At 44.3% G+C, this 27,572-nt stretch overlaps 1 protein-coding gene across 2 annotated transcripts; it reads right to left on the bottom strand.

Moving 5' to 3' along the window:
* Positions 1 to 572: 572 nt before the first annotated feature.
* ISY1 (ISY1 splicing factor homolog) lies at positions 573 to 27,572 on the bottom strand. Of its 2 annotated transcripts, XM_045904239.3 has the most exons (11): positions 26,255 to 27,559; positions 23,783 to 23,805; positions 23,106 to 23,157; positions 22,265 to 22,330; positions 21,234 to 21,276; positions 16,501 to 16,613; positions 10,750 to 10,867; positions 6,897 to 7,019; positions 5,758 to 5,879; positions 1,705 to 1,791; positions 573 to 1,315 (listed from the first exon to the last, which is right to left on the bottom strand). In XM_045904239.3, exons 1-11 carry the CDS (start codon positions 26,255 to 26,257, stop codon positions 1,208 to 1,210), a joined length of 858 nt encoding a protein of 285 aa, XP_045760195.1. In that variant the 5' UTR covers positions 26,258 to 27,559; the 3' UTR covers positions 573 to 1,207. The 2 variants fall into 2 exon arrangements, with proteins under 2 accessions (XP_045760195.1, XP_064447426.1); XM_064591356.1 differs by lacking the exon at positions 6,897 to 7,019 and having other exon boundaries at positions 26,255 to 27,572.

The raw sequence follows: 27,572 nt of genomic DNA, 5'->3' as shown, positions 1-27,572 counted from the left end.
CCACACGGGGCTCTGCGTTCCCTGACCCGCCGCTCCCCTGACAGGCAGACCCCCAGACCCACCCGAAGAGCCCAGCTCCCCGCTGTGTCCTGGGCTTCTCCAAGCAGGGCCCCCTGTTGACACACAGTCCGAGATGGGGCCCGGCCCCAAAGGACAACCACCTGGTCCTGACGCTGACTCCCAGACGCTCCCAGGAGCCCTCCAGAGTCTGTGGAGCCCCCCACAAACACACATACACACAGCCCCAGAGACTGCCAAGTCCCGTCTCTGCTGTCGGCTCCTGTTCTTCTGGAAAGAACAGACCCCGCCCAGAGGGCAGGCTTGGCCCCGACCGGTGCTTCCTGGGCATCCGCGTGTGCTCTGACCCAGGCCACTCGGGGCTGTGGTGAGGACAGCACCGCCCGCCCACCTCAGCTCTCAGCTCTGAGAGGGAGCCCGGGATGGGTCCCATCCCTCCCACACCCGGGCTGTGTGCTTCGGGCCTCTGTCCCCAGCGGTGACTCTGCACCTGGCATCCCGAGGCGACCGTCACCTCAGTATGGTTCCCAGGGAACAGGCTGTAGACATAGAGGTTGCCCTTTCATATAAAAAATCTTTAATAAAAATAGCTCTCTTCAGAACGAGTCATAAAACAGAAGTATCAAACTGAAATTCCTGCCACCTGGGCAGGAGGGAATGAGGCAGGCTGAGTGGGCCATGGAGAACTTGGGAGTAGTACCCGACCCAAAAGGAACAGCTCGGGCTGGCGGCTGACACGTGGGACTGTGGGCCCAGGGTTGACACATTTTCTCATTTTTCAAGAGGAGGTAGCAATATGTCTTTTTAGGAAAAACTGCCATCTTTTTAATGGTAGTCATAAGTTGACTTCCCTCCCCAGCGAATGACAGTAGAAAGCTAAGTAAAACACAGGCAGCCTGTTTTACACACTCTAGATAAAAATAAATGGATTCCTACAATAGCAAACATTTGTACAAAAGTGACAGCTGAGGGTTCAGCACAGACAGCCTGCCGGGGAGGCACAGCAGCCCGTCCCTTCAGATCAGGAGAGGGGGTTAGAAAAGGTAGGGGAAGTAGCAGGAAGACTCGCAGCACGAACCAGCCCATCTGCAATTCCAGGACAGCAGAGTCCAGTGGGCTCACCAAGGGCCAGCGGGGGATGACGGCCTCCTGGCAGATTTCCAGACCCCGAGCATGTCCCAGCTCAGCCCTAGTAGCCCAGAAGTCTTTTGGCCTCTTCACTCTGGGCCTGCAGGGTCTCACTAGCATACTTCTGGAGGAGTTCCATCTTCTTCCTCCGCACAAGGGCCTCCTCAATCTGTGGATGGCAAGAAGAAAGGGCTCATGCTTTACTCCTCAGCGAGGCCCTCCCTGCCCTGCCAGAACCCAGCCAGGAGGGAGTTCCCGGGACCATCAAGGAGCCAAAACCCAGAGGCATCTCCCAGAGCCCCACTCTTCCCCACTGGAAGTGTACGAACAACCGTGTCTCAGTATTCCCTAACGCAGACAAGATCTTGCCTCCCCCGGATTCCACACCCTATTGTGAGCAGAGCGACCAGGCGCATGCGGTTGGGGTCAGAGCTGCCCTAAGGGATAGGAAGGAGGAGGAAAACCCACTCCCCCACTCTGTGCAGTCTCCTTTAGAGGAGAGGCCCCTGGCGCTGGGGAAGCCCCACAAGCAAGGGCAGCTCCCTGCCTCTGTCCTACCTCTTGCTGGGATGGCACTGGGACGTGGGCGATGAACTTCTGCTGCCCGTCTTCACCTCCTTTCTCCTGGCTGCCTTCCTCGTCAGACTACAAATAGAACCACCAAAAAGTCAGTGAGCAGGAGCCCGTTAAACACAGGCTGGGACCACTACAAAAATGCACAACTATGCAGCTGTTTAAAAGGAAAAAACAAAAGGAATGAGGAAGTTCAGTGCTCAGAAAGACATGAAGACGCACCATTAACTATTTAAAAAGCAACAAAGCACTGTGTAAATTATGCCACCTTTTGTCTGAGGAAAGAAAATAAGAAAAGAAACTAGCGAGAGCCGTGAGAACCAGGTACATCTCTGCACCTAGAGAACTAGAGAACCTTTGTTGATCTTTATGTATTTTTGTGGCTTTTGAACCTTGTAAATGTTATCTATTTTGTTTAATTAAGATTTTAAAATGTATCACATACAGAAAAAAGATCAACTCAGAGTCTGCACATGAGTCAAAAGAGATTACTTATCACCTAAGGAAATACTGTGGCTTTGGAAACCTGAAGAGAGGACTCCTGTGAGGCGCTGGATGCCCCGCACCAACCTCTCGGCACACCCGCTGCCCAGTGGAGCCGGCTGGAGACCCTTCAGTGGAATGTCTCGGATGCTGCTGGTAGGAGTGCAAACCGGGCCCAGCACTTTGGGAAACAATTTAGCTGTTATCTACTGAAGCCCAGCACAAGCCTCCCCTATGACCTGATAATTCCACTCCTCCATGTACACACAACATAAATGGCTGCCTATGAATAAGAAAGGCCACAGCAGCCTTATTTGGTATAGCCCCAAACTGGATGCTAAACAAACACCCACGATCATTAGACACCAAAGAGATGCATGATTCCACCAACTGACGTCAAGTTCAGAAGCAGGTAAGAGCTTAAGGGTTATGAGAGGTAAGAAGAGTAACACCCAGGAGGGCAGGAGCAAGCTTCTAGGGTGCTGGTCATGGTCACGTTCCATTTCTTCACCTGGTATCGGCTCCATGGAGTTGTTTGCCTTGTGAAAATGCACCGACCTGCCCACTTACCACTTGCATACTTCTCTCTATATGGACTACTACTCAGCAATAAAAAGGAATGAACTCTTGAATGCAACAACTCCGATGGATCTCAAGGGCATTGTGCTGAGTGTAGGGACCATCCCCAAAGGTGACATAAGGTATGATTTCACTTATGAAACATTCTCAAAATGACAGAATTACAGAGACAGAGAACAGACTGGAGTTTGCCGGGGTGAGGGATGGGGGAAGGAGGGAGGTGTGACTGTGAGGGAGCAGCGCATGGAGGGAACAGCTCCGTATCTTGATTGAAATGGAGGTTACAGGGGCACTTGGGTGGCGTAGTCAGTTAAGTAGCCAACTCCTGGTTTCAGCTCAGGTCATGCTCTCAGGGTCGTGGGATCAAGCCCCACGTCAGGCTCCATGCTGAGCGCAGAGTCTGCTTAAGACTCTCTCTCCCTCTGCCCCTCCCCACCACATGCACTCTCTCTAATAAAGAAATCTTTAAAAAAAGAAACAAACAGGGGCGCCTGGGTGGCTCAGTTGGTTAAGCGACTGCCTTCGGCTCAGGTCATGATCCTGGAGTCCCGGGATCGAGTCCCGCATCGGGCTCCCTGCTCGGCAGGGAGTCTGCTTCTCCCTCTGACCTTCCCCCTCTCATGTGCTCTCTCTCTCATTCTCTCTCTCTCAAATAAATAAATAAAATCTTTAAAAAAAAAAAGAAAGAAAGAAAGAAACAAACAAACAAACAAACAAACAAATGGTGGTTACACAAATCTACACATGATAAAAGACACTGAACTCTATACACTCATTACACCAATTCCGTTTCCTAGTGTGGATATTGTACTATAACTTTGGAAAATGTAACCATTGGGGAAAACTGGGTGAAGGATACACAGGAAGCTCTGTACTACCTTTACAGCTTCCTTTAAATTATTTCAAATTTTAAAAAAGACCCACAACCACCTCTGGTGGCTTGCCATTGCTCTCCGGATAAAGGCAAAGCCTCCTCCCGGTGGAGCTGGGGTGCTTGTCCTGCCTTGCCCCTCTCTCCCGCCTCCTCTCCTCTCCCCACCAGCAGCCCACACTGTGCTTCAGCCACACTGGCCTGTCCTCTGTCCCTCACACTCCCACAGCGTCTCTCAGTACATGCTGCTCCCCTCTGCCTGGAACACTCTTCCCTCACCGCCTCTCACTTGGTTAACTTCTCCTGATCTTCCAGGCCTCAGCTGAATGGTCAATTCCCCAGGAAAGGCTTCACGGGCTCTCCCCACACCGTGTCACTATCTCTGTGACAGCCACTGTTTTCCATCGACTCTACCCACTGGGCTGTCTCCCCACTGACTTTAAGCTATAAGCAGAGCTTGTTTACTGCTGTGCCCCTGGCATGGGCCTGGCTCACAGTAGCCACTAATTAGGCAAACAGCTGCTGAAAGAGCAAATGAATATTTGCAGCTAAAGAAGACCTTCCTAGGTAAGGGTGCCTGGGTGGCTCAGTTGGTTAAGCATCTGACTCTCGATCTCAGCTCAGGTTTTCATCTCAGGGTCTTGAGTTCAAGCCCTCACTGGACTCCACTCAGGGGAAAAAAAAAGGAAGGAAGGAAGGGAGGGAGGGAGGGAGGGAGGGAGGGAGGGAGGGGAAGGGGAAGGGGAAGGGGAGGGGAGGGGAGGGGAGAGGGGAGGAGAGGGGAGGGGAGGGGAGGGGGGAGGGGAGGGGAGAGGGGAGGGGAGGGGAGGGGAGGGGAGGGGAGGGGAGAGGAGAGAGGAGACGAGACGAGACGAGACAGGACGAGACCTTCCTAGGGCATGCGGCCAGCTTACTTCAAATGCTTCACTGTCCCCACTGCTCATCAGCCAGGCCTGCACAGGAACCTCAGGTCGGCTATATCCTGTGTGATGTTGACCAAGTCACTAACCTTCTCTGAGCCTGCTTCTTTACCACTGATATCACAGCAAGCTCCTCACACGGGACCTGACCTACCGCCCATGCACAAGTAATGCCCCTCCCCTTCTCAGCCCAGCAAATCCATTTTATTCTTTCTCGATGTGTCCAAGGAGTGAGGCCTGCATGGCAGGCCCCTCAGGAGAGCCTGAAGCTAGGAGGCTCTGCCAGAGAGGCAGGATCACAGCTCCACCTCAGCCATGACCTTCTCCATCAGTCCCTTGTCTGCTCTGGGCTGGTTTCTATCTCTACCATGGGGGTGTGGGGGTGTTAAGACTGCAGAAGAGCTACTGGCACTGCCATTTAAAAACAAACAAAAAAAGGAAATAATGAGACCTACTGCTGACACCTTGATCTCAGACTTCCAGCCTCTAGAACTCCGAGTAAATCCATTCCTGGTGTTTAAGCCAACCAATCTGTGGTACTTTGTAAAGTATAAGCAATAGATCTATAATTGAACCTGAAATCATGGTAATAATAAATAAATGAATACATAAATAAAGAGAAGCGATGGGGACAGGGGCTATAACTCATACGGCTTCAAATGTGTTTAGAAGTCGGAGAGCAGGGGCGCCTGGGTGGCTCAGTTGGTTGGGCGACTGCCTTCGGCTCAGGTCATGATCCTGGAGTCCCGGGATCGAGTCCCACATCGGGCTCCCTGCTGAGCGGGGGGTCTGCTTCTCCCTCTGACCCGCTTCCCTCTCGTGCTCTCTGTCTCTCATTCTCTCTCTCAAATAAATAAATAAAAATAAAATCTTTAAAAAAAAAAAAAAAAGAAGTCGGAGAGCAGTATATTCAGGAGGTAAGTAATTCTGGGTGTAAAGCAGTTTACAAGGTGCTCTCACAGCCATTCCCTTCTGGAACCCTCCCTGGGATGCTGCGAGATGAGCCTCATGTCCATCTTCCAGGTCAGGAAGCGGAGTTCTCACCTGGAGATAGGGGCAGAGCCAGGCTTTGACCCTGACTGCTCACCAATGAGCTAAGCCTTCCTACCACTCCACCGATTCTCCCAAGGCCCAGCCTTTGTGGCTCGGAGCAGTGAGCACCGGGGCCCCCACTGCCCAGAGTACCTCCTCCTCGGTGACAGCATATATGTTGATCTCTTCCTCTTCTTCCTCCTCCTCCTCCTTTTCTCCTCTTGCCAGCCGGGCCTCTCGCTCTGCTTTCCACTTTTCCACCAATCCGGCCCTGACTGGAGAAACAGGTGCTGCTTAGTCAGGCCTCTGAATTAGTCAGGCAAGGCCAACATGTCCCCTCTGAAGAAGAGAGCCCTCCACTCTGCCCTGGCAGGCAGGAGTGGGATATGAGGGGTAGTCTGGTCATACCACAGCTCTAGGTGGAAGTCACAACAAGGCAGCTTTTTAGGGGACGTCCCCAGATCATCCCCAGTTTAGCAACCTGAGTAGCTTCCTGACATGCCCACATGACAAGGGAGACAGTAGTATATGCTGCTGGAAAAGGGCTCAGGCTCCTGACCACCTGCCCCCAGAGCCCTAGCTCAACACACCACCAGAAGATCAGCACTAACTATTCCTCACAGGGCCATCAGGAGGCTTCAGGACAGGGTCCATAAAATGCTCAGCACAAGGCTTGGCATGGAGGAAGCACTCAGAAAGAGCCACCCATCTTGCTCTACAGTGGTAACATATTGGCTGCGTTTAAAGCAGATCGTAAAGCCACTTAAGGGGCGCCTGGGTGGCTCAGTCGGTTAAGCGGCTGCCTTTGGCTCAGGTCATGATCCCAGGGTCCTGGGATCCAGCCCCGCACTGGACTCCCTGCTCAGTGGACAGCCTGCTTCTCCCTCTCCCTCTGCCTGCTTCTCTGCCTACTTGTGCTCTCTACCTCTCTGTTAAATAAATAAAATCTTTAAAAAAAAAAAAGAAAAGAAAAGCCACTTATATGGGCACCATTTCCTGATTTCAAGAAAGGCCAATGTTGGAAGGAATCCAGATAATAAACTCCCCATGGACGGGGAACAGGTCCGATGTTGCTCTTGGGCATCCTCCACATGCTGCTTCTAGCCCCACACAGCCCCGGACTGCATCACAGTTACGGAGGGTTAGGTCATTAGCAGCCAATGTCTTCTGAAGACCATCAGCAATAAAACAAACTCGCTTTTGGCACACAGCACTATGTAAAAACCCATTTTCAAAGGACAGAACAGAAACCAGATGCCATCTATAATGAAATAAATTGCTCATAGACCTACATTTCTTTTCATATTCCTGTTCCAAAGGCACGATGACACCGTCATCTTCATCGAGGTAACCATAGTATTCAAAATCGATTGCTTTCATGAGCTCGGCACGTGTCTTTCTTGGAGGAGGAAGAGCTAAAAGAAACCGCACCAACTTAGCTAAACATCCCACCACAATCACACTTGAGCCAGCATCCTATACAATGTTACACAGCCAGGGAGTGCGCTCAAGAAAACACCATAGGCCCTTTATAGGCCCTTCCTATACTAGCCACAGAATTACGTAAGTGGTACAACCCTTTTTTCAATCAGTTTTGAAACCTTCAACCCAATTAGTCTACTTAGAAGGCATTTATCCTAATTTAAAAAACAAAAACAAAAGCAGGCACAGAGATGTGCATTGTTTAGAGGGTCGTGAAAACCTGGAATAACCAGGGCTGTCAACTACAGGATGTGTGGGGAATAGGGTACCCTATGACCCCTCTATAGCCATTTCACAAGGTGTTTTGATAACACAGGAAATGTCATGAGGTTTAATTTAAAAAAAATATGATGAAAAATGTAAATATAGAGATAAGACAAAAGAAACTATAAACAAACCAAAAAGATAAATGAGAAAGTCCTGAAGAAAATATTTTCAAACTAAGGGTTACTATTCAGATTATTTAAGTAATTCTTGAAACTCAAAACGTAGGGGCACCTGCCTGGCTCAGTCAGTGGAGCATTGGACTCTTAATCTTGGGGTCATGAGTCTGAGCCCCACGATGGGTAGAGATTACTTAAAACTAAAATATCTTAAAAAAAAAAAAAAGGGAAATGACAACCCAACAGTTAGGTGAAAGAGTAAAAGCTGATCATTTCAGAAGAAAAAATTCATATGTATAAAAATTTCAATTAGTAATTGAATTCAGGGCACCTGGGTGGCTCAGTTGGTTAAGCAGCTGCCTTCTTCGGCTCAGGTCATGATCCCAGGGTCCTGGGATCTAGTCCCGCATCAGGCTCCCTGCTCAGCAGGGACGCCTGCTTCTCCCTCTCCTCTGCCTGCCGCTCCCCCTGCCTGTGTGCTCGCTCTCTCTGTCAAATAAATAAATAAAATCTTTAAAAAAAAAAAAAAGTAATTGAATTCAATTATCAATTTCATTAGTAATCAGGGAAATAAAAAGTAAAAATAATATATTTTCTACCATCAGATCAGCAAAAATTTTATAACTACAGAAAACTAGAAATAGCTAAAGGTCTACCAATAGATGAATAGTTATATAAAGTAAATTCATATCCTATGCTTTAGTTCTTCACATCCACTCACAGAGTTCTAAGCAGAACGATGGGAGGACATCAATGCAGAGCACAACACAACAGGTATGGGAGGGCCACTGGGTCTTCGCAGGCCTCCACCTATCACCCTGACGCTGGTAATGGCGAGTCTGTCCACCCCTGCACCACTCTTGGTCCCTGTCCTGTGATGATGCTGGCTGCACCCAGCACCGGGTACAGGGCTAAAACCTGGCTGGCTCAGAACACTGCATCCCTCCCTGTCACAGGGACTGGTTTAAGGATTGAACTATGATCTGATCAAAGCCAAACAGCTTCAATTCTAGGAGTTTTGTTTGAACCGCTTGGGGGAAAAAAATCTCTTGCTGAGAGAGGACAAAATGTAAACTGATGATGGACCACTTGCCACCACAAGCAGAGAGCTAGACAGAGAAACAAGCTCACAGGCTGGAAGTCAAAAATACAAAATAGAGGAAATGTGACCTGCAATCAGCCATTCCTGAAGACAAACTACCCGTGGGCTTTTCAGTTATGTGTGTCAATAAATTCACTTTTCTGCCTAAACGGAACTGGGGATGAGTCATCTGTCACTCATACTGATGAAATTTAGCTGATGAAATAAGCATGTAAGTGCATAAAAAAAGGCCTGGAAGGGAACGCACGAAACATAATTGTGATTACCAGTGATCCAGGGGCACAGGGATGGGGGGAACCCAGGGGACAGTGCTATTTGAATTATACTCATTAAGACTGACTTAAGCACTTTCGGGGTGCCTGGGTGGCTCAGTCGGTTAACCGTCTGCCTTCGGCTCAGGTCATAATCTCGGGAACCTGGGATGGAGCCCCCCATTGGGCTCCCTGCTCAGCGGGGAGCCTGTTTCTCCCCCCCCCCAAATAAAATAATCTTAAAAAAAAAAAGACCTAAGCACTTTCTTATTAAAAAAAAAATCTAGGGGCGCCTGGGTGGCTCAGTTGGTTAAGCGACTGCCTTCAGCTCAGGTCATGATCCTGGAGTCCCGGGATCGAGTCCCACATCGGGCTCCCTGCTCAGCGGGGGGTCTGCTTCTCCCTCTGATCCTCTTCCCTCTCGTGCTCTCTGTCTCTCATTCTCTCTCTCTCAAATAAATAAATAAAATCTTTAAAAAAAAAAAAATCTACAACTGATTTTTTTAGAAAAATGCAAATTTAAAAAAGTATTATGTACAGCATAACCTCAACAGAGGAGCCCCCCTCCACGTATGTATTTTTATACATATGAATTTTTTCTTCTTAAATTATCAGCTTTGATTCTTTGACCAATCTGTTGGGTTGTCATTTCCCTTTAAAAACTGGAAGGAAATATGCCCCAACATGTCAACAATTGTCATCTACAGGATGTGAAAATATAGACAATTTTTTTCTGATTTTCTGTATTTTACAACTTCTCTATAATAAAATGATATTACTTTCATAATGAACAGCATGATATTTAAACTATGAATTATTTTTTTTAAGATTTTATTTTTAGGTAATCTCTACACCCAACATGGGGCTCAAACTCACAACCCTGAGATCAAGAGTCACACACTCCACCAACTGAGCCACCCAAGCACCCCCTGAATTAATGTTATTATTATTTTAAGATCATTTTTTAGAGGGGGGGAGGGGCAGTGGAAGAGGGAGAGAGAGAATCCCAAGCAGACTCCCCGCTAAGCGCAGAGCCTAATGCAGGGCTCAATCTCATGACCTTGAGATCATGACCTGAGCCGAAATCAAGAGTCGGATGCTTAACAGACTGAGCCAGCCAGGAGCACTTCCCCCTGAATTTTTTTTAAGTGTTGTTAATAACACATGCCAAACAGTTTGGGCATAATTAATTTAAAAATAAGCAGGGCTTAATATAGTAGAAGTATATTTTTAAACCAACAGAAAAACTGACTGGAAGGAAACAGAGCAGAATGCCAACAGCGGTGAGAATACTAGTGTCATTCCTCTCTGCTATTCATCCTTTTTTCTATAACGTGTTTAGACTTTATAGAAAAATTAAAAATCCACAACACTCCAGGCTAGTGGTTTCCAAGTGCATTTTGGAAGGCCAAGGTTTGGCTGAAGCTCCCCAGGGCCACGGAGGGAGAAGGCAGGTCAGGTGAGGGGACCAGCAGCATGGATCCACACATAGCCGTTCCGCTTTTCTCCATTTATACCTCCTGGGGTTTGGCCCAAGGTTGTACTTGTTCTTCAGGCAGGGATTTTTCAACTAATAAGTAACTGAAAGAGGAACCCGTTTCAATGAACATCAGAGCCTGCCCTGATAATCAGAGGCAACTTCAAACAGGGAAAACATTGGGGCTGAGAGACTGGCACGTGCCAAGGGTGAGCATCTGGTACCAGTTGATTCTGGAGCCACCTCCCAGTCCCAGCTTGTGCCCTGGGCCTATGACTTCAACTCCTAATACTTACAGTTTCTCATTTCAAATCTGGGAACAATAATTCTGACACCACTGCCGTGCAGCTGAGAAACAATACAGGAAAAGCACCCAGCCTACACAGACGTGTTATGATGATCACCAGCAATCAGAGGCTAAAACCGTCACACACATTAGCAGTTACTTACGTTCTTTTTCAAAAAGCTCTCTGACACCAGGCAAATCTTTCGCTGCTCCAAAGTACTTGTAACCTCGATTTCCTGGGACTTCTTTCCCTTCATGATCCAGCATTTTAGGGCCAACTTTCTTATTGGGAAGGAAAAAGAGAAAATGGATCTGATCCTTTAACCCACTATTTCCATGTTTGCAAATATACTTTAAGATAATAACATTGAATGTGGGAAAACATTGATGTACAGAGAAAAATACTTAGGTACATTTTTTTCATAAATTAAAATCAGTCTAAATACCTAACAGTATGAGGATGTTTTAAGTAAATTATAGCATAGTCAAAGATGGAATATATTCTATACCTGTAAAATGATGATTCTTATGAAACTTTTGTATTGCCTTAGGAAAACATTTATGATATGACCTAAGTGACAAAACTTAAAGAAACAATTGCAAACAACTTTAATGACAAGCAGTAAAAGACAAATGAAATACATCCTGAAGACAAAATTCTATCCATCAAAAATGATGATGTCAACAACCACATGTAGTATGTGACCCTGGACTAGGTCCTGTCTTAGAGGGGGAAATGCTAAAAAGGAGATTATTGGGAAAATCAGTGAAACAGCCAAGTAGGATGGATAAAATGATTGTATCAAAGTTAAATGTCTTACACTTGATAATTCTACCACGGTTATGTAAGAGAATATTCTTACTCTTAGAAAATACACAGAGAGGAAAAAAGAAAATACACAGAGATATTAAGTATTAAGGGGTAAGGAAGCATGATGTATTTAAGCTTCAAATGGTTCAGAAAAAATAAATCTCAAGGTACACAAAGAAAATGACAAAGTAAATACAGCAAAGTATCAAAAACTGGTGAATCTGTATGAATGGTATATAAGAGTTCTCTCTACTGATTATACAACTTTCTCAAAAATGCTTTTTAAAATAGTGATACAGGGGCGCCTGGGTGGCTCAGTCGTTAAGCGTCTGCCTTTGGCTCAGGTCATGATCCCGGGATCCTGGGATCGAGCCCCGCATTAGGCTCCCTGCTCTGCAAGAAGCCTCCTTCTCCCTCTCCCACTCCCCCTGCTTGTGTTCCTTCTCTCGCTGTGTCTCTCTCTGTCAAATAAATAAATAAAATCTTTAAAAAAAAAATAAAAATAAAAAATGAAATAGTGATACAAATGATTATTGACATGAAATTATGTTCCTGATACACTATTAAGTGAACCAAGCACATAGTTGAGTAAGAAACAATCCTGTAAAAATGAACATACATATACATAGAAAAAAAAGCTAGAAAGATACATAGAAAATGTCACTAGCAGTTATTTCTCTGGGCTAGAAAAATATATAACATATTCTATATCATGCATAGAATATAACAGTTTTTTAATATTTTATAATTTTTACATTTTTTTATTTTATATTTTCTCTCTCTTTTTTGCACAGAACTATGTAGTATCTACATAACCAATGTTACCATTTTGGAATGAAGCACAAATGCTACAACCAAAATTATACATACAGTGAGTGTGATCTCAGTCATGGCATTAACAGTCAAACAATGGAAGGAACTATTCAAGCAGCTGCAGCCAGGTAATAGCACTCTGACTGAATGCTCTTCTGCTTCTTTACACTTTTCTGACCTTAAATGACAATGTACTACTTTTTCTTTTCTTTTTCATGGTGGTTAAATACATGTAACAAAATTTACCATTTTTAGTGGACAGTTCAGTGACATTAAATATGTTCATAATTATCATGTAACCCTCACCACCATTCATCTCCACAACTCTTCTCATCTTGTGAAACTAAGATTCTAAATATATTATTTTTACACATAGAAAATGGAAATAAAATTGTTAAGCATTAAAAAACTCTAGAAAGAGGGGCACCTGGCTGGCTCAGTCGGTACAGCATGCAACTCTTGACCTCAGGGTTGTAAGTTCAAGCCCCACGTTGGGTGTAGAGATTACTTAAAAATAAAATCTGAAAAAACTCTAGATAAAGAAATACATTAAAATATTAATGTTGAATCGCACCAAAAATTATAAAATACCTAGGAATCAACTTAACCAAGGAGGTGAAAGACCTATACTCTGAAACTATAAAACACTGATAAAAGAAATTGAAGATGACAAAGACATTCCCCACTCATGTACAAGAATTAATATTGTTAAAATGTCCGTATTACACAACACAATCTATAGATTTAATGCAATCCCTATCAAAATACCAGCAGCATATTTCAAACAAATAATACCAAAACTTTTATAGAACCACAAAAACCCTGAACAGCAAAAGCAATCTTGAGAAAGAAAAATGAAGCTGAATTCCAGATTTCAAGATATAGTACGAAACTATAATAATCAAAACAATATGATAGTGGCAAAAACAGACACATAGATCAGTGGAACACAACAGAGAGCCCAGAAATAAACCTAGGATTATACGGTCAACTAATGCACAATAAAGGAGACAAGAACATCCAATGAAAAAAAGATGGTCTTTTCAACAAATGGTGTTTGGAAAACTGGACAGTCACATGCAGGAGAATGAAACTGGACCACTTTCTTACACCATGCACAAAAATAAACTCAAAATGGTTTAAGGACCTAAATGTGAGATCTGAAACCACAGAAGTCCTAGAAGAGAGCATAGGCAGTAATATCTCTGACATCAGCCATACCAACATTTTTCTAGATATGTCTCCTGAAGCAAAGGAAATAAAAGCAAAAATAAGCTATTGGGACTACATCAAAATAAAAGCTTCTGCACAGCAAAGGAAACAATCAATAAAACTAAAAGACAACCTACTGAATGGGAGAAGATATTTGCAAATGATATATCCAATAAGAGGTTAATATCCAAACTATACAGAAATTAAACCACACCCAAAAACAATCCAGTTAAACAATGGGCAGAAGACATGAACATTTTTCCAAAGAAGACATGAAGATGGCCAACAGACACACTGAAAAGATACTCAACATCACTCATCATCAGGGAAATGTAAATCAAAATCACAATGTGTGGTTATCACCTCACACCTGTCAGAATGGCTAATATCAAAAACCCAAGGGCGCCTGGGTGGCTCAGTTGGTTAAGCGACTGCCTTCGGCTCAGGTCATGATCCCGGAGTCCCAGGATTGAGTCCCGCATCGGGCTCCCTGCTCAGCGAGGAGCCTGCTTCTCCCTCTGACCCTCCCCCACTCATGTACTCTCTCTCTCTCTCTCATTCTCGCTCTCTCAAATAAATAAATAAATCTTTAAAAAAAAAAACAAAAAAACCCAAGAAACAACAAGTGTTGGCAAAGATGTGGAGAAAAAGGAACCCTCCTGCACTGCTGGTGGGGATTCAAACTGGTACAGCCGCTCTGGAAAACAGTATGGAGGTTCCTAAAAAAATTAAAAATCGAATTACCATAAGATCCAGTCATTACACTATTGGAATTTACTCAAAGAAAATGAAAACACTGATTTGAAAAGATATATGCATTCCTATGTTTACTGTAGCATTATTCATAGTAGCTAAGGCTATGGAAGCAACCCAAGTGTCCATCGACTGATGAATTGATAAAGAAGACATGGGATACACACACACACACATATATATAATGAAATATATATATAAATATATAAATATAAATATACATACACAATGGAATATTCAGCCATAAAAATTAATGAAATGTTGCCGTTTGTAACAACATAGATGGATCTGTAGGGTATCATGCTAAGTAAAATAAGTCAGCCAGAGGAAAAAAAATACCACATGACTTTCCCCATATGTGGAATTTAAGAAACAAATGAACAAACTAAAAAAAGAGACAAAAAACCAGACTCTTAAATACTGAGAATACACTGATGGTTACCAGAGGGGAGGAGGGAGGAGGATGGGTGAAATTGGTGAAGGAGATTAAGAATACATGTATCATGATGAGCACTAGGTAATGTACAGGATTGTGGCGTCACTATATTATACACCTGAAACTAATTATACTGGAACTTTAAAAAAAATTTTTTTAAAGAAATATAGTCAATAATGTTGTAATAACTGTGTAGTGACAGATGGTTAACAACGCTCATGGCATAATGTACGGAATTGTTGAATCACTATGTGGTACACCTGAAATAAATGTAATATTGTGTGTCAACTATATTTCAATAAAAAATAACACTGAAAATTTTAAGAAAATTAATGTTGACTTTGGGTGGTGGCAGTTAAGAATACCTTACATATTCATTTTTTATTGCTTCTGAGGTCATTTTTCCGGGAGGGTTACCAAACTTCTGCATTACTTTAAAGCTGTTTGACAGGACACATAAAATCACCGTCACCAAACTGCTCAAGAGAGTAAGTGAGAAAGTTCCTCATGCAGTGCCAAGAACAAAACCAGGGCTCAAGAAACATGAATGCCTCTCCTTCGTTTTTACGCCAAGTACTAAAGTGAGAATTATGTGTGTTAAACTGTCATAAAAGTGAAAATACCAGCAGGTTAGAAAAACTTCACATACTTCCTACATAACACATTACAGCTCACTGATCAGGTCAAATGACCTGAGGTAGATCTCATCACAAACGAATAAATGGGGAGGACTCTGGGGTAGTATTTTTTAAAGTTAAGACCCATGAGTGAGTCATGAAGTCAATTAAGTGGGTCACAATCATCAATTTTTTAAAATCAAAATATAACAGAATAGAAAATATCAACATGCATCACCATGTATTTTTTCAGTACATTTTTGTGTGTACTGGGTTGTGATAGAGAGTTGGTATGCATGTGTTTCACAATGGGTAATGGTCCTAAAAACTTGACAGCCAGTACAGAGGACTGAATTTATGATAGTCCAAAGAGGGGCACCTTGGTGGCTGACTTGGTTAAGCGTCTGCCTTCGGTTCAGCTTATGATCTCGGGGTCCTGGGATCAAGTCCCGCATCGGGCTCCTTGCTCAGCAGGGAGCCTGCTTCTCCCTCTGCCTGCTGTTCCCCCTGCTTATGCTCTCTCTCTGACAAATAAATAAACAAAACATTAAAAAAAAAAAATGATAGTCCAAAGAAAGGAGGGCCCCTGAGGCCCCCTCAGGTAAAGAACCCAACAATGGCTGCCCCGACTTCCAAGGAGCTCAGGGATGATGCAAAAGGACCATGGTCGTTTTTCTTTTGTTTTTTAAAGATTTTTATTCTTTTAATTATCTCTACACCCAACATGGGGCTCAAACTCACAACCCTAAGAACAAGAGTCGCATGCTCCACTGACTGAGCCAGCCAGGCACCCCAAGACCACCTGAGCAGTAAACACAGGTGCCCTGTCTGCTCTGAGGGCTGTGCTTTGGGATGTTTAAGAATTATCCTACCCGGGGCGCCTGGGTGGCTCAATAGGTTAAGTGTCTGCCTTCAACTCAGGTCATGATCCCAGGGTTCTGGGATTGAGTCCCGCATCGGGCTCCCTGCTCTGCAGGAAGCCTGCTTCTCCCTCTCCCACTCCCCCTGATTGTGTTCCCTCTCTTGCTGCGTCTCTCTCTGTCAAATAAATAAATAAAATCTTAAAAAAAAAAAAAAAAAGAATTATCCTACCCACCCCTTCCATGTTTCCTGTCCACATGCATCGTGCACTTCCCAAACCTTCTTTCATTCCTCAAGTGCCTACTCTGTGGCAGACATGGGCTGGGAGCTGCAGAGGATGCAAAGCTACCCAGGCTGGTAAAAAAGCTCGCTGGCTTACCCCCAAGATCCACTGAGACCACTGCTTACTTACTCCATAATCAGGACCGCCCAGCTCCTTTATCCGGACTTCCCAGTGTCCTTTCTCTCTTAGCAGTTTGTTAATTTCATCATTCAGGTCACGAATTCGGAATTCACCTAAACCAGCTAGAAAACAAAAATGTTAATATCGTTTCTTGAAAATAGCACTCAATGTTATACCCTTAAAAATGAATGTCGGGGGGCACCTGGGTGGCTCAGTCGTTGAGCGTCTGCCTTCAGCTTGGGTCATGATCCCAGGGTCCTGGGCTCGAGCCCCACCTCGGGCTCCCTGCTTGGCAGGAGGCCTGCTTCTCCCTCTCCCACTCCCCCTGCTTGTGTTCCCTCTCTCACTGTGTCTCTGTCAAATAAATAAATAAAATCTTAAAAAAAAAAAAAAAAGAATGTCGGGGTGCCTGGGTGGCTCAGTCGTTAGGCGTCTGCCTTCGGCTCAGGTCATGATCCCAGGGTCCTGGGATCAAGCCCCACATCGGGCTCCCTGCTCAGCGGGAAGCCTGTTTCTCCCTGTCCCACTCCCCTTGCTTGTGTTCCCTCTCTCGCTGTCTCTCTCTGTCAAATTAATAAATAAAGGGGCGCCTGGGTGGCTCAGTTGGTTAAGCAACTGCCTTCAGCTCAGGTCATGATCCCGGAGTTCCGGGATCGAGTCCCGCATCGGACTCCCTGCTGAGCAGGGAGTCTGCTTCTCCCTCTGATCCTCCCCCCTCTCATGCTCTCTCTGTCTCATTCTCTCTCTCAAATAAATAGAATCTTTAAAAAAAAAAATTAATAAATAAAATCTTTAAAAAGGGGGGGGGCGCGCCTGGGTGGCTCAGTCGTTAAGTCTGCCTTCGGCTCAGGTCATGATCCCAGGGTCCTGGGATCGAGCCCCACATTGGGCTCCCTGCTCCGCGGGAGGCCTGCTTCTCCCTCTCCCACTCCCCCTGCTTGTGTTCCCTCTCTCACTGTCTCTCTGTCAAATAAATAAATAAAATCTTTAAAAAAAAAAAAAAATGAATGCCAACACTTAACAAAAGTATCTGGTACAAAAATATTCATTTAAATTTCTAAGAAAGGAGGCACCTGGGTGGCTCAGTCGGTTAAGCGGCTGCCTTCGGCTCAGGTCATGATCCCAGGGTCCTGGGATCGAGCCCCGCGTTGGGCTCCCTGCTCAGGGGGGAGTCTGCTTCTTCCTCTCCCTCTGCCTGCCTCTCTGCCTACTTGTACTATCTCTCTATCTCTCTGTCAAATGAATAAATAAAATCTTTAAAAAATAAAATAAAATAAATTTCTAAGAAAAACCATTAACACCTAAGGAAAAGCAAGGATTAGGAACAAAGTTCCCACCAGCGCAGGGGAAAAAAAAATCCTTGAAAAACAGCTTGCTCCTCATTAGCAACTGAAGAAATATAAACTGAAGCAATCCTGCAGTTCCATTTACCCAATTATTAAAATACCTTAGTGGGGGGGGCACCTGGCATCCAACGCCAGCAATGTGCAGTGAGACTGGTACAAGCACCAGGGCCTGGGAGCATTCTGCGCTGGTTTCACCCTTTCAGAAAAGCAATGTGTCGTTACATGGGGACATCTTTTGGCAAAGACTATACCCTGAGAATTAAGCCTAAGGGACTCGTTATAAAGGAATATGCACAAGGGACTTTGCGAAGGTGTTGTCTATGGCAGCCAAGGCTGCGAGCAGCTGGGGGACCCACCAGAGGAAGGAAAATGGCTAATGACCCCTGATCCGTTAAATAAAATATCACGTGGCTATTGCAAGGGAGTATCCCTCCCTTTCTCCACTGAATGGCTTTTGTACCTTGTCAACTGGCCACATGTGTGGCCCTATTTCTGCCCTTCTTACTCTGTTCCTATCATCTTTCACCAATATATTATTTGAATATAGCAGCTTTATATTAAATCTTAAAAATCAGGTGGTATGAATACTCCAATCTTGTTCTTTTTCAAAATTGTTTTGGCTATTCTAGCTCCTTTGCCTTTCCATTTAAAATGTAGAAAAAAATCTGGTAACCTATTAAAAAAAAAACCCTGTTGGGGGCGCCTGGGTGGCTCAGTCGGTTAAGCGGCTGCCTTCGGCTCAGGTCATGATCCTGGAGTCCTGGGATCGAGTCCCGCATCAGGCTCCCTGCTCGGCGGGGAGTCTGCTTCTCCTTCTGACCCTCCCCCCTCTTATGTGCTCTCTCTCTCTCTCTCAAATAAATAAATAAAATCTTAAAAAACAAAACAAAACAAAACAAAAACCCTGTTGGGATTTTGATTGTGAGTATTTGAAAAGAGACAGAACTGACATCATTACTAGGCTGAGGCTTCCCATCCATGAATGCTGTGTATCTCTCCATGTACTGGGATCGTCTCTGATTTCCTTTATCAGTGTTTGTAGTTTTAAGGATACAGATTGCAGGGGCACTTGGGTGGCTTAGTCAGTTAAGCGTCTGCCTTCGGCTCAGGTCATGACCCCAGGGTCCTGGGATCGAGCCCTGCACGGGTTCCCTGCTCAGCAGAAGACTCTGCTTCTCCCTCGCCCTCTGCCAGTACTCATGTGTTCTCTCTCGCTCTCTCAAATGAATAGATAAAATCCTAAAAAAAAAAAAAATGGGGCACCTGGGTGGCTCAGTTGGTTAAGCGTCTGCCTTTGGCTCAGGTCATGGTCCTGGTGTTCTGGTATCAAGCCCTGTGTCAGGCTCCCTGCTCAGTGGGGAGCCTGCTTCTCCCTCTCCTCCCAACTTGTGCTCTCTGTTGCCATCTCTCTCTCTCTCAAAAAAAAAAAAAAAAAAAATCTTAAAAAAAAAAAAAAAAAGCATACAGATTGCACATATGTTCTGTTAGATTTATACCTAAGTATTTCTTGTGTTTTGGTGCTTTTGTAAATAGCACTTTCTAAAAATGTTCTAGTACCAATTTTTCAATGCTACTTTATAAAAATAGAACTGATTTTTGTGTATTGACCGTCTATTCTGTGACCTTGCTAAACTCACTTATTCATTTTAGAAATCTTTCTATAGGGGCGCCTCGGTGGCCCAGTCGCTGAGCGTCTGCCTTCGGCTCGGGTCGTGGTCCCAGGGTCCTGGGATCGGGCCCCCATCGGGCTTCCTGCTCAGGGGGAGGCTGCTTCTCCCTCTCCCACTCCCCCCTGCTTGTATTCCCTCTCTCACTGTGTCTCTCTCTGTCAAATAAATAAATAAAATCTTAAAAAAAAAAAGAAAAAAAAGAAAGAAATCTTTCTATAGATTTCTTGGGATCTCCTACATGGAAAGTTACATGATCTGAGAACAGAGAATTATAGTTCTTCCCTTCCAATCTGTGTGCCTTTTATTTCCTTTTCTTGCTTTACTGCACTGACTAGGAATTCCAGTAAGACCCTGAATAGAAGTGGTGAGAATAGGTTATCTGCCTTGTTCCTGCCCTTAGGAGGAAAGCATGCAATCTTTCACCATTAATTATGATGCTGGCTATAGGTTTTTTGGTAGAAGTGCTTTATCAGAGTAAAAAAAGAAAATTCCCTTTTTTTTTTTTTTTTTTAAGATTTTCTTTATTTTTTAGAGAGCGAGCGAGAGAGAAACAGCATGAGAGGGGAGAGGGTCAGAGGGAGAAGCAGGCTCCCCGCTGAGCCGGGAGCCCGATGTGGGACTCGATCCCAGAACCCTGGGATCATGACCTGAGCCAAAGGCAGACGCTTAACCATCTGAGCCACCCAGGCGCCCGAAAATTCCTTCTTATTCCCAATTAGTGGTGTTTTCATCATGAGTGAATGTTAAATTTTGCCAAATACTTTTTCTGTATCTACTGAGATGAGCATGTGGTTTCTCTACTTTAGAATGATGATAAGTGAATTATATTAATTTTTGAATGCTAAATCAGCCCATGCATTCCAGGGTAAATCCCACTTGGTTGTGATTTGTTATCATTTTTATAAATTGCTGGATTTGGTTTGCTAATATTCTATTGAAGATTTTTATGTCTGTTGAAGATTTTTATGTCTATATGCATGAGGAATATTGGGTGGCAGTTTTTTTCTATCCGTATAATGTCTTTTTTTTTATTTTAGTATCATGGTAATGCTAATACTAAAATTTATAAAATGAATGATGAAGTGTTCCTTTCCCTTCAATTTTCTGGAAGAAACTAGGTTGAACTGGTATTATTTCTTCCTTAAATGTCTGGTACAACCGACCAGGGAAGCCATCAGGACCTGCAGTTCTCTTTGCTGGAAGGCTTTAATGATAAATTCAATTTCTTTAATAGATATAGGGGTGCCTGGCTGACTCAGTCGGTACAACATGCAACTCTTCATCTTAGGGTCATGAGCTCAAGCCTCACACTGGGCACAGAGTTTACTTAAAAAGAAAAAAAAAATTTTTTTTTTTTTTTTAATAGATAGAAGGCTACTCAGGTTTCAATTTCCTTTTGAACTGTGTTTTTAAACAGTGGCACTACTGACATTTTGGGCCAAAAATTCTTTGTAGAATGCACTGGAGGATGCTTAGCGGCATCCCCGGCTTTATCCACTAGATGCCAGTAGCACCCCAAGTTGTAAAACTAAAAATTTCTCCAGATACAAATGTCCCCTGGAGTGTTCTATAAATGTCAAATTGATTAATACTATTGTTCAGTTCTTCTATGTCCTTACTGATTTTTTATCTACTTGTTCTATTGATTATTGAGAGACAAGTGTTGAAATCCCGAAGTCTAATTGTGGATTTGAGAATCAACACTTTAAAAGACAGGTTAGCTTACCATTCTGAATTTGAGCCACTTTTTTAGAGATCTCTCCAATGATCTGTGAAAAAAAATATAAGGTAATAAATTCTCATGACTTCTGAATATGTCTGAAAGCACAGAAAAAACAGAACTCAAAATTAGTAATTAAAAATACTTAGAATTCTGGTAACGGATCATTTAGATAATAAGAAACAATCAGAATGCAAATCAAAACCACAATGAGACACCACCTTACACCTCTCAGAATGGCTAGAATCAAGAAGACAAGAAATAACAAGCGCTGGCAAGGATGTGGAGAAAAGAGAACCCTTGTGCACTGTTAGTGGGAATGTAGACTGGTGCGGCCACCATGGAAAACAATATGGAGGTTCCTAAAAAAATGATAAATAGAAATACTGTATGAACTAATATTTCCACTACTGAGTATTTACCCAAAGGAAATGAAAACACTAATTGGAAAAAATATATGTTAATTGCAGTATTATTTACAATACTGAAGATATGGAAGCAGCCCAAGTATCCAGGGACAGATGAATGGATAAGGAAGATGAGGTGTACATACACAATGGAATATTACTCGGCCATAAAAAAGAATGAGATCTTGCCATTTGCAACATGGATGGACCTAGAGGGTATTATGCTAAGTAAAGTAAGTCTGACAGAGGAAGACAAATACCACATGATTTCACGTATATAAAAAAACAAAAGAATAAACAAATAAAAAAGTAGAAACAGACCCATAAATAGAGAGAACCAACTCATGACTGCCAGAGGGGAGAGAGTGGGGATGGGCAAAATGGGTGAAGGGGAGTGGGAGGGAGAGGCTTCCAGTTATAGAATGATAAGTCATGGGGGAAAAGGTACAGCATAGGGAACACAGTCAATGGTACTGTAATAGTGTTTACGGTAACAGATGGTAGCTATGCGTGTGGTGTCACCAGGCTGTACACCTGAACTAATGTAACATTCTGTGTCAACTATACTTCAACCCAAAAAGAAACAGAGACTTGTTACTTCTACTAAGACCAGATTCACCCAGAACATACTTGTCGTCTCCACTTCTCAGCTTTGGGCAGCTCAGTACATTCTGAGGCAAGGAAGGGTCTTCGTTCCTAAGAAGAAGCAAAATACACATGTTGCCACTGTCCTAGTTACAAGCTTTATGCAGCATCCCCAACTGATTCAGCCCTGAAGACTAAATGTCTAATGGTCTAAATACATTTGAAGCTTCAGTTCCAGATGATCTTCATCAAGCCTTACATTTCACGCTATGGTCTCTACTTAAGAAACAAGTATACATGCAAAAACATACATAGGCTGCACTGTATCTAGTAGAGTGAACCACTGGAAACAACTTAAAATTCCAGTAACAGAGAGATGGCTAAGTAAGCTAGATTATATCCATTCCATGGCATATTCATATTATCTTAAGAAATAATGGCTATCAGTGTTTAGAACAAAACATACATGTGTGTATACACATGTATGTGTGTGAGCACATATGTATATAATTTTTTTAAAAAACAAAACAAAAACATTGAAAGAATGGTACATATTATTCCTGACCTGGCTGAGCCTCCATGAATTGCGATCATTTACTGGTTGCAGCTTAGAGCTGCTCTCCCCAGCCCTTCCTATTATTCAATATTCAACAGAGCTGGGATAATATGGGAAGCCAATTATCATCATACAGAGGAGGTAGAAGAACAAGCAGCTAGGTCATCACACTGCCCCAGCTATAGGGAGGCACACCTGGAATTCAAGTGTACAGACTATAAGAATGTCAGCAAGTACAGACAAGAAATAGGAAGTCTAGTCTGCTCAGGAGGGAGTTTTACCACATTTATGCTTGATGCTTTACAATTCATGAGGAATATTTACACCAACCTTCACTTTTCCCTCTTCCAGTTGAGCTTGGCGAAATCTTGCTAAGGCCGTCCTACCAGGAAGAGAGAAGACTCCATTAGATACTGCTCACAGATTTGTCACCCAAGTTCCTAGATGGGGCAGGTCTACTCATGACCATCATGTAAGGTATTCATTAATATGACTCATATATATATATATATTATTATATACTTTTTCATAAAAATTATTCATTTAAAAAAAAAAAGAAAGCATACACGAGCATGTGCGAGAGATGAAGACACCACAGAGAAGTTAGGGGTTTTCATGTTCCAACAGTGGGACTTAAAAAAGCCGTTGGTGTTCCTGAACATCCAAGTATCCATTTTACTTACACTGCATTTAAAGACTATGGGAAACTCTACTCATCAGACCACTGTGGTGAGCAACACATCCAGATGTTAAAAGACTAATATCATGGGGTGCCCAGTTGTCACTCTCACAGCCCCTGCACCATCTCCAAGTGAACTAATGTTTATCCAGTATAAGTTCTGGGATCTGTCAGAAAACACTAATGGGGAAAACAAACAGCAAATATGGGAATACTATTTTAACACATGTAGAGAAAGAAACATACCAAAAGGACCAAACACAAAAAGAGCTCTATGGTGATAATTAAGTTACATAAAATTTACAAACAAAATTAAGTTGATACTTACATGGCCTTTTCTGCATTTCGGGCCTAAGAGAGAAGGGAAGAAAAATGCCCATGTTTAAAATACTCTTTTTTTCGGGCTCCTGGGTGGCTCATTGGCGTCTGCCTTTGGTTCAGGTCATGATCCCCGGGTCCTGGGATCGAGCCCCGCATCGGGCTCCCTGGTCAGAGGGAAGCCTGCTTCTCCCTCTCCCACTCCCCCTGCTTGTGTTCCTGCTCTCGCTATCTCTCTCTCTCTGTCAAATAAATAAATAAAATCTTTAAAAAAAAGTAACCTTTTTTTCATGTAGTTTTTAGAGAAAAGTATCACAAAGACAGTCACAAGCATAACGTTTGAACTAGTATATATACACTGTAACAAAAAAAAAAAAAAAAGATGTCCAAATCCTGTGACTTTACTTTCACTGCTCCCTCCACTTAAAATCTTTACTTCTCCACTGTCCCCACCCCCTTGGATCTGGCTAACTCCTATCCATCCTTCACAATGTATCACCTGTGTCATCACCATCCCAGGAAGTTCTGTGGCCCCTTCGTCCCAACTGGGTTGCTAACTTTTGTCTGGGTTTATAACTACCATGGTCCTTCCCACCCAGCATCCCAATTGTCTGTTTCCTGCCAGCAGAATTTGAGAAGAAAAGACTGGCTTTTCTTTCTTTTTTTTTTTTATTTTTTAAAGATTTTATTTATTTATTTGACAGAGAAAGAGACAGCGAGAGAGGGAACACAAGCAGGGGGAGTAGGAGAGGGAGAAGCAGGCTTCCCACAGAGCAGGGAGCCCAATGCAGGGCTCGATCCCAGGACCCTGGGATCATGACCTGAGCCGAAGGCAGACGCTTAACGACTGAGCCACCAGGCGCCCAAGACTGGCTTTTCCAAACTGAGTTTTACCTAAGTATTGTCACACTAGTGTCAAGACAATTGTCCCCAAAACACGGTGTCAAGCACAGAACATGTTTTCTGGGTTGTAGTATAAGTAGAAAGAGGACTTGCTGAGTCAGGGACTTGATTTTACTCTCAGCTCTTCCACTTACCATCCCTGAGAAGTAGTTTCTCAGTTTCCCCATCTTTACAATAGGGATTACAATAGGGATTATCTCACAGAGATGTCATGATGACTTAACAAGAAAAATATATGAAAACATCAGGTATGCAGTTTATAGATACTCAGCAAAAGTGAGCTCAATTTAAGTCTCCTTTCTGGCCCTCCCTTTCAATGAACACAGGAAAAAAACTGGCGAAAGCTTGGTGGACACATGAACACATTATCTACTAAGGAATAAAACAGAGCAGCTTTCCCAGGGGAAGCCATCATCTTGAAGGCTGAGACAGTGTCCTATCTATTTCATTAAATCCTAGAGATTCTGAATATTTAATTTAATGATTCTCAATGCTTACTCCATGCTTAAGATAGGATGGTAGGTACTAGCAATTTAGCCATGGGTCTTCTTTTTAAGGGGACTTACTGGAACTCCCCCCCCACCATGAATCAATGTGATAAGGGAACCCAGGGTAATGGGAGCCCACAAATACAAATGTGTGATGGTGAAAGTGTTGTAAAATAACCAACAACTCCTGTACCCAGAAATATCCAGGCCTAGGGATCCCTCTCCCCTGCTAGTGAATGGAGAGATGGATTCCCTATGCTTGTTAGAGTTCGGAAACAAAGAGCCTCAAGGCTGAGCAGGGCAGTATGAAGCAGTAATTTGGGGCATATTCTCCCACAGAAAGGGCTGTTTCTAGCCCACTAGTTTCTCTCCTTCTTCAGATCTTGGGTTCATTAATCTACAAGAGCTTGCGATACATCTACAACCTATTACTGCTTCGTGTGTTTCTTATGGGGACTTCACTTAATGAAAATACTATGGTTATCAAAATGTGTGAGCAACTTCTTTGTACCAGCGCTATGTGCATTCTCACATTTACATGTCGTGAGCGCTACTTGAACGAATGGAGAAGCCAACAAACCACTCCAGACCACAGAGATCACACCCTCACGCAATAGCACTATGCCATCCATTCAATCGTTACTGAACACCTACAACGTGCCAGACACCGTATTAGACATTAAGAAAGCAATGGTGGAAAGACCCTGTCCTCATGAAGCTTTTATCTCGTGGGGGAGACCGAGGACACATAAATCAAATAACCCAGAAACACACTGTCACAACCGCTGTTCACCTCCCGTATGGGACTTGGAGACAAACAAGTGGGCCCACGCCAGGCACCGTGACTTGCAACCGGCTCTTGCGCCTCTCCTTGCCTTACTTTTCCCGAGCGATAACTTAAAGCGCTTGATCGACATGAAAACACTGCCGGAGAAGGTAACTCCGCTCTCGAGATTCCCGTTTCCTCCCCCAATTTCTGAAGCCTGCAGTGATGCCCAGCTGTGCTCCTGCACCACGAGCGCCCCGAATGCGGCCGGGAGCCCTCACAGCCCGCCCGCTCGCCCCCTCCATCACGCACCCACCCAACTCACCATGGTTGAGTGAGGGCGCTTCCCTGGGGCCGCGCGGCCCCAGCCCCCGGAGCTTCACTGCCTCAGGCAAGGCCGACCCTGGCGGGGAACAAATACTCTATGTGACCGCACCACCGATTTTTCTGTCGGAAGGACGAAGGGGAAGGACCGGAAGTGGGAGCCGGAAGTGAAATGAGAACTGACAAGGGGAGGAGGAAACGCAAGCGCGCTCGCGTAAGGCTGGCCTTTCGTAGGCGCCGGGACGTTGCACCAATACACGCGCACGAAGAATGGGGGCGTTGGCAAAATTGCGCTTGCGCAATGAGACACCTTTTTTTGGCCCCAGCCCCTGGTTTTGCTCTCGCGATAATGAGTGCAAATTTTTCTCGTGTTAATTATTGGTACTGCGGAAGCGGGCGAGGCTAGATGTGGTTGAGTCTAAACTGTTTGGGGTCATGGTTGGTACTGTAGGTGGCATCCCTCCGTCCCCCTTTTTGCTTCTCCTGGTGAGGGCAAACATGCCCTTGTGGAAGTCGCTCGTCCTCATGCCTCTGAACGAACTAAATCCTCCCAAAGGCCTGGGGCAGCTGAACCTAGCCTGCGCAAAAGAGGCTAGGCAGCTCCAGAAGCGGAAGGCGCAGACTCCAGCTAGCGGCGCTGAAACGCCTCTTCGGGCGGAGCGGAGCAAGTGCTCTCCAGGAGTTCGAGCTGGCCGGGCTTCGTAAATTCCTTCACGTTTCCCTGTCATTTGCGTGGGGCCTCAGTTTTTTCGAGCTCTTCTGGAATCGCCGGGCTCATCAGAGCTGGACCAGTAATTGAAGTCACCCTCTTTTAAAATAAGAAATGTAAGGCCCAGGGAAGAAAAAGCTACTTACTCGGAGGAGGAGGTTGGTTAGAGAGGTTACGTATGTGTGTCACTACTCAGAGAGATGCGGTCAATCAGTGTGTGATGAGCATACTGCTGGGATCATAAGATCCTTAGACAAGGACCCAGGAGCACGGGAGAGGCCACTTGATAGGTGGGTATGGTTCTGGTGGCTACTCCCTCATGGTGTCCAGAGCTGTGGTGGGCAGGTCGGGTGAAGGACGGTAGCAAATTAAGCCAGTAAAGCAGCTGTCCTTTTTCAAGCATGGTGCTCTGCCAGAAGACCTAACCAATGGTGGGCACTTCAGCTCCAGCCCGGAGGCACAAGCCAGCAGGGAAAGCAGCTGACGCGGTTCAGGATCTGACAGGACAGACAAGTACTTAAAAGAATAGACACCAGGATCTCATGCCTGAACCATGATAAGGACAAGTTGTCTCGGGGCGCCTGAGTGGCTCAGTCATTACGCGTCTGCC

Source organism: Mirounga angustirostris, unplaced genomic scaffold (assembly GCF_029215605.1).
Source record: "Mirounga angustirostris isolate CCGP_5_RB_7025 unplaced genomic scaffold, mMirAng1.0.hap1 SCAF_1, whole genome shotgun sequence".
In the NCBI taxonomy this organism is placed as follows: domain Eukaryota; kingdom Metazoa; phylum Chordata; class Mammalia; order Carnivora; family Phocidae; genus Mirounga; species Mirounga angustirostris.
The sequence above is the reverse complement of the archived record's forward strand: the minus strand, read 5'-3'. Positions and strand labels throughout refer to the sequence as shown.

Bases quoted from the DNA above. Each gene is read 5' to 3' on its own strand.
- ISY1 (XM_045904239.3), bottom strand. The intron at 21,277-22,264 runs GTATGTTCTGGG...TTTTTTTCACAG, and splicing joins CTGAGAAGTGGAGACGACAA to ATCATTGGAGAGATCTCTAA. The intron at 1,316-1,704 runs GTAGGACAGAGG...TGCCATCCACAG, and splicing joins CAGTGCCATCCCAGCAAGAG to ATTGAGGAGGCCCTTGTGCG.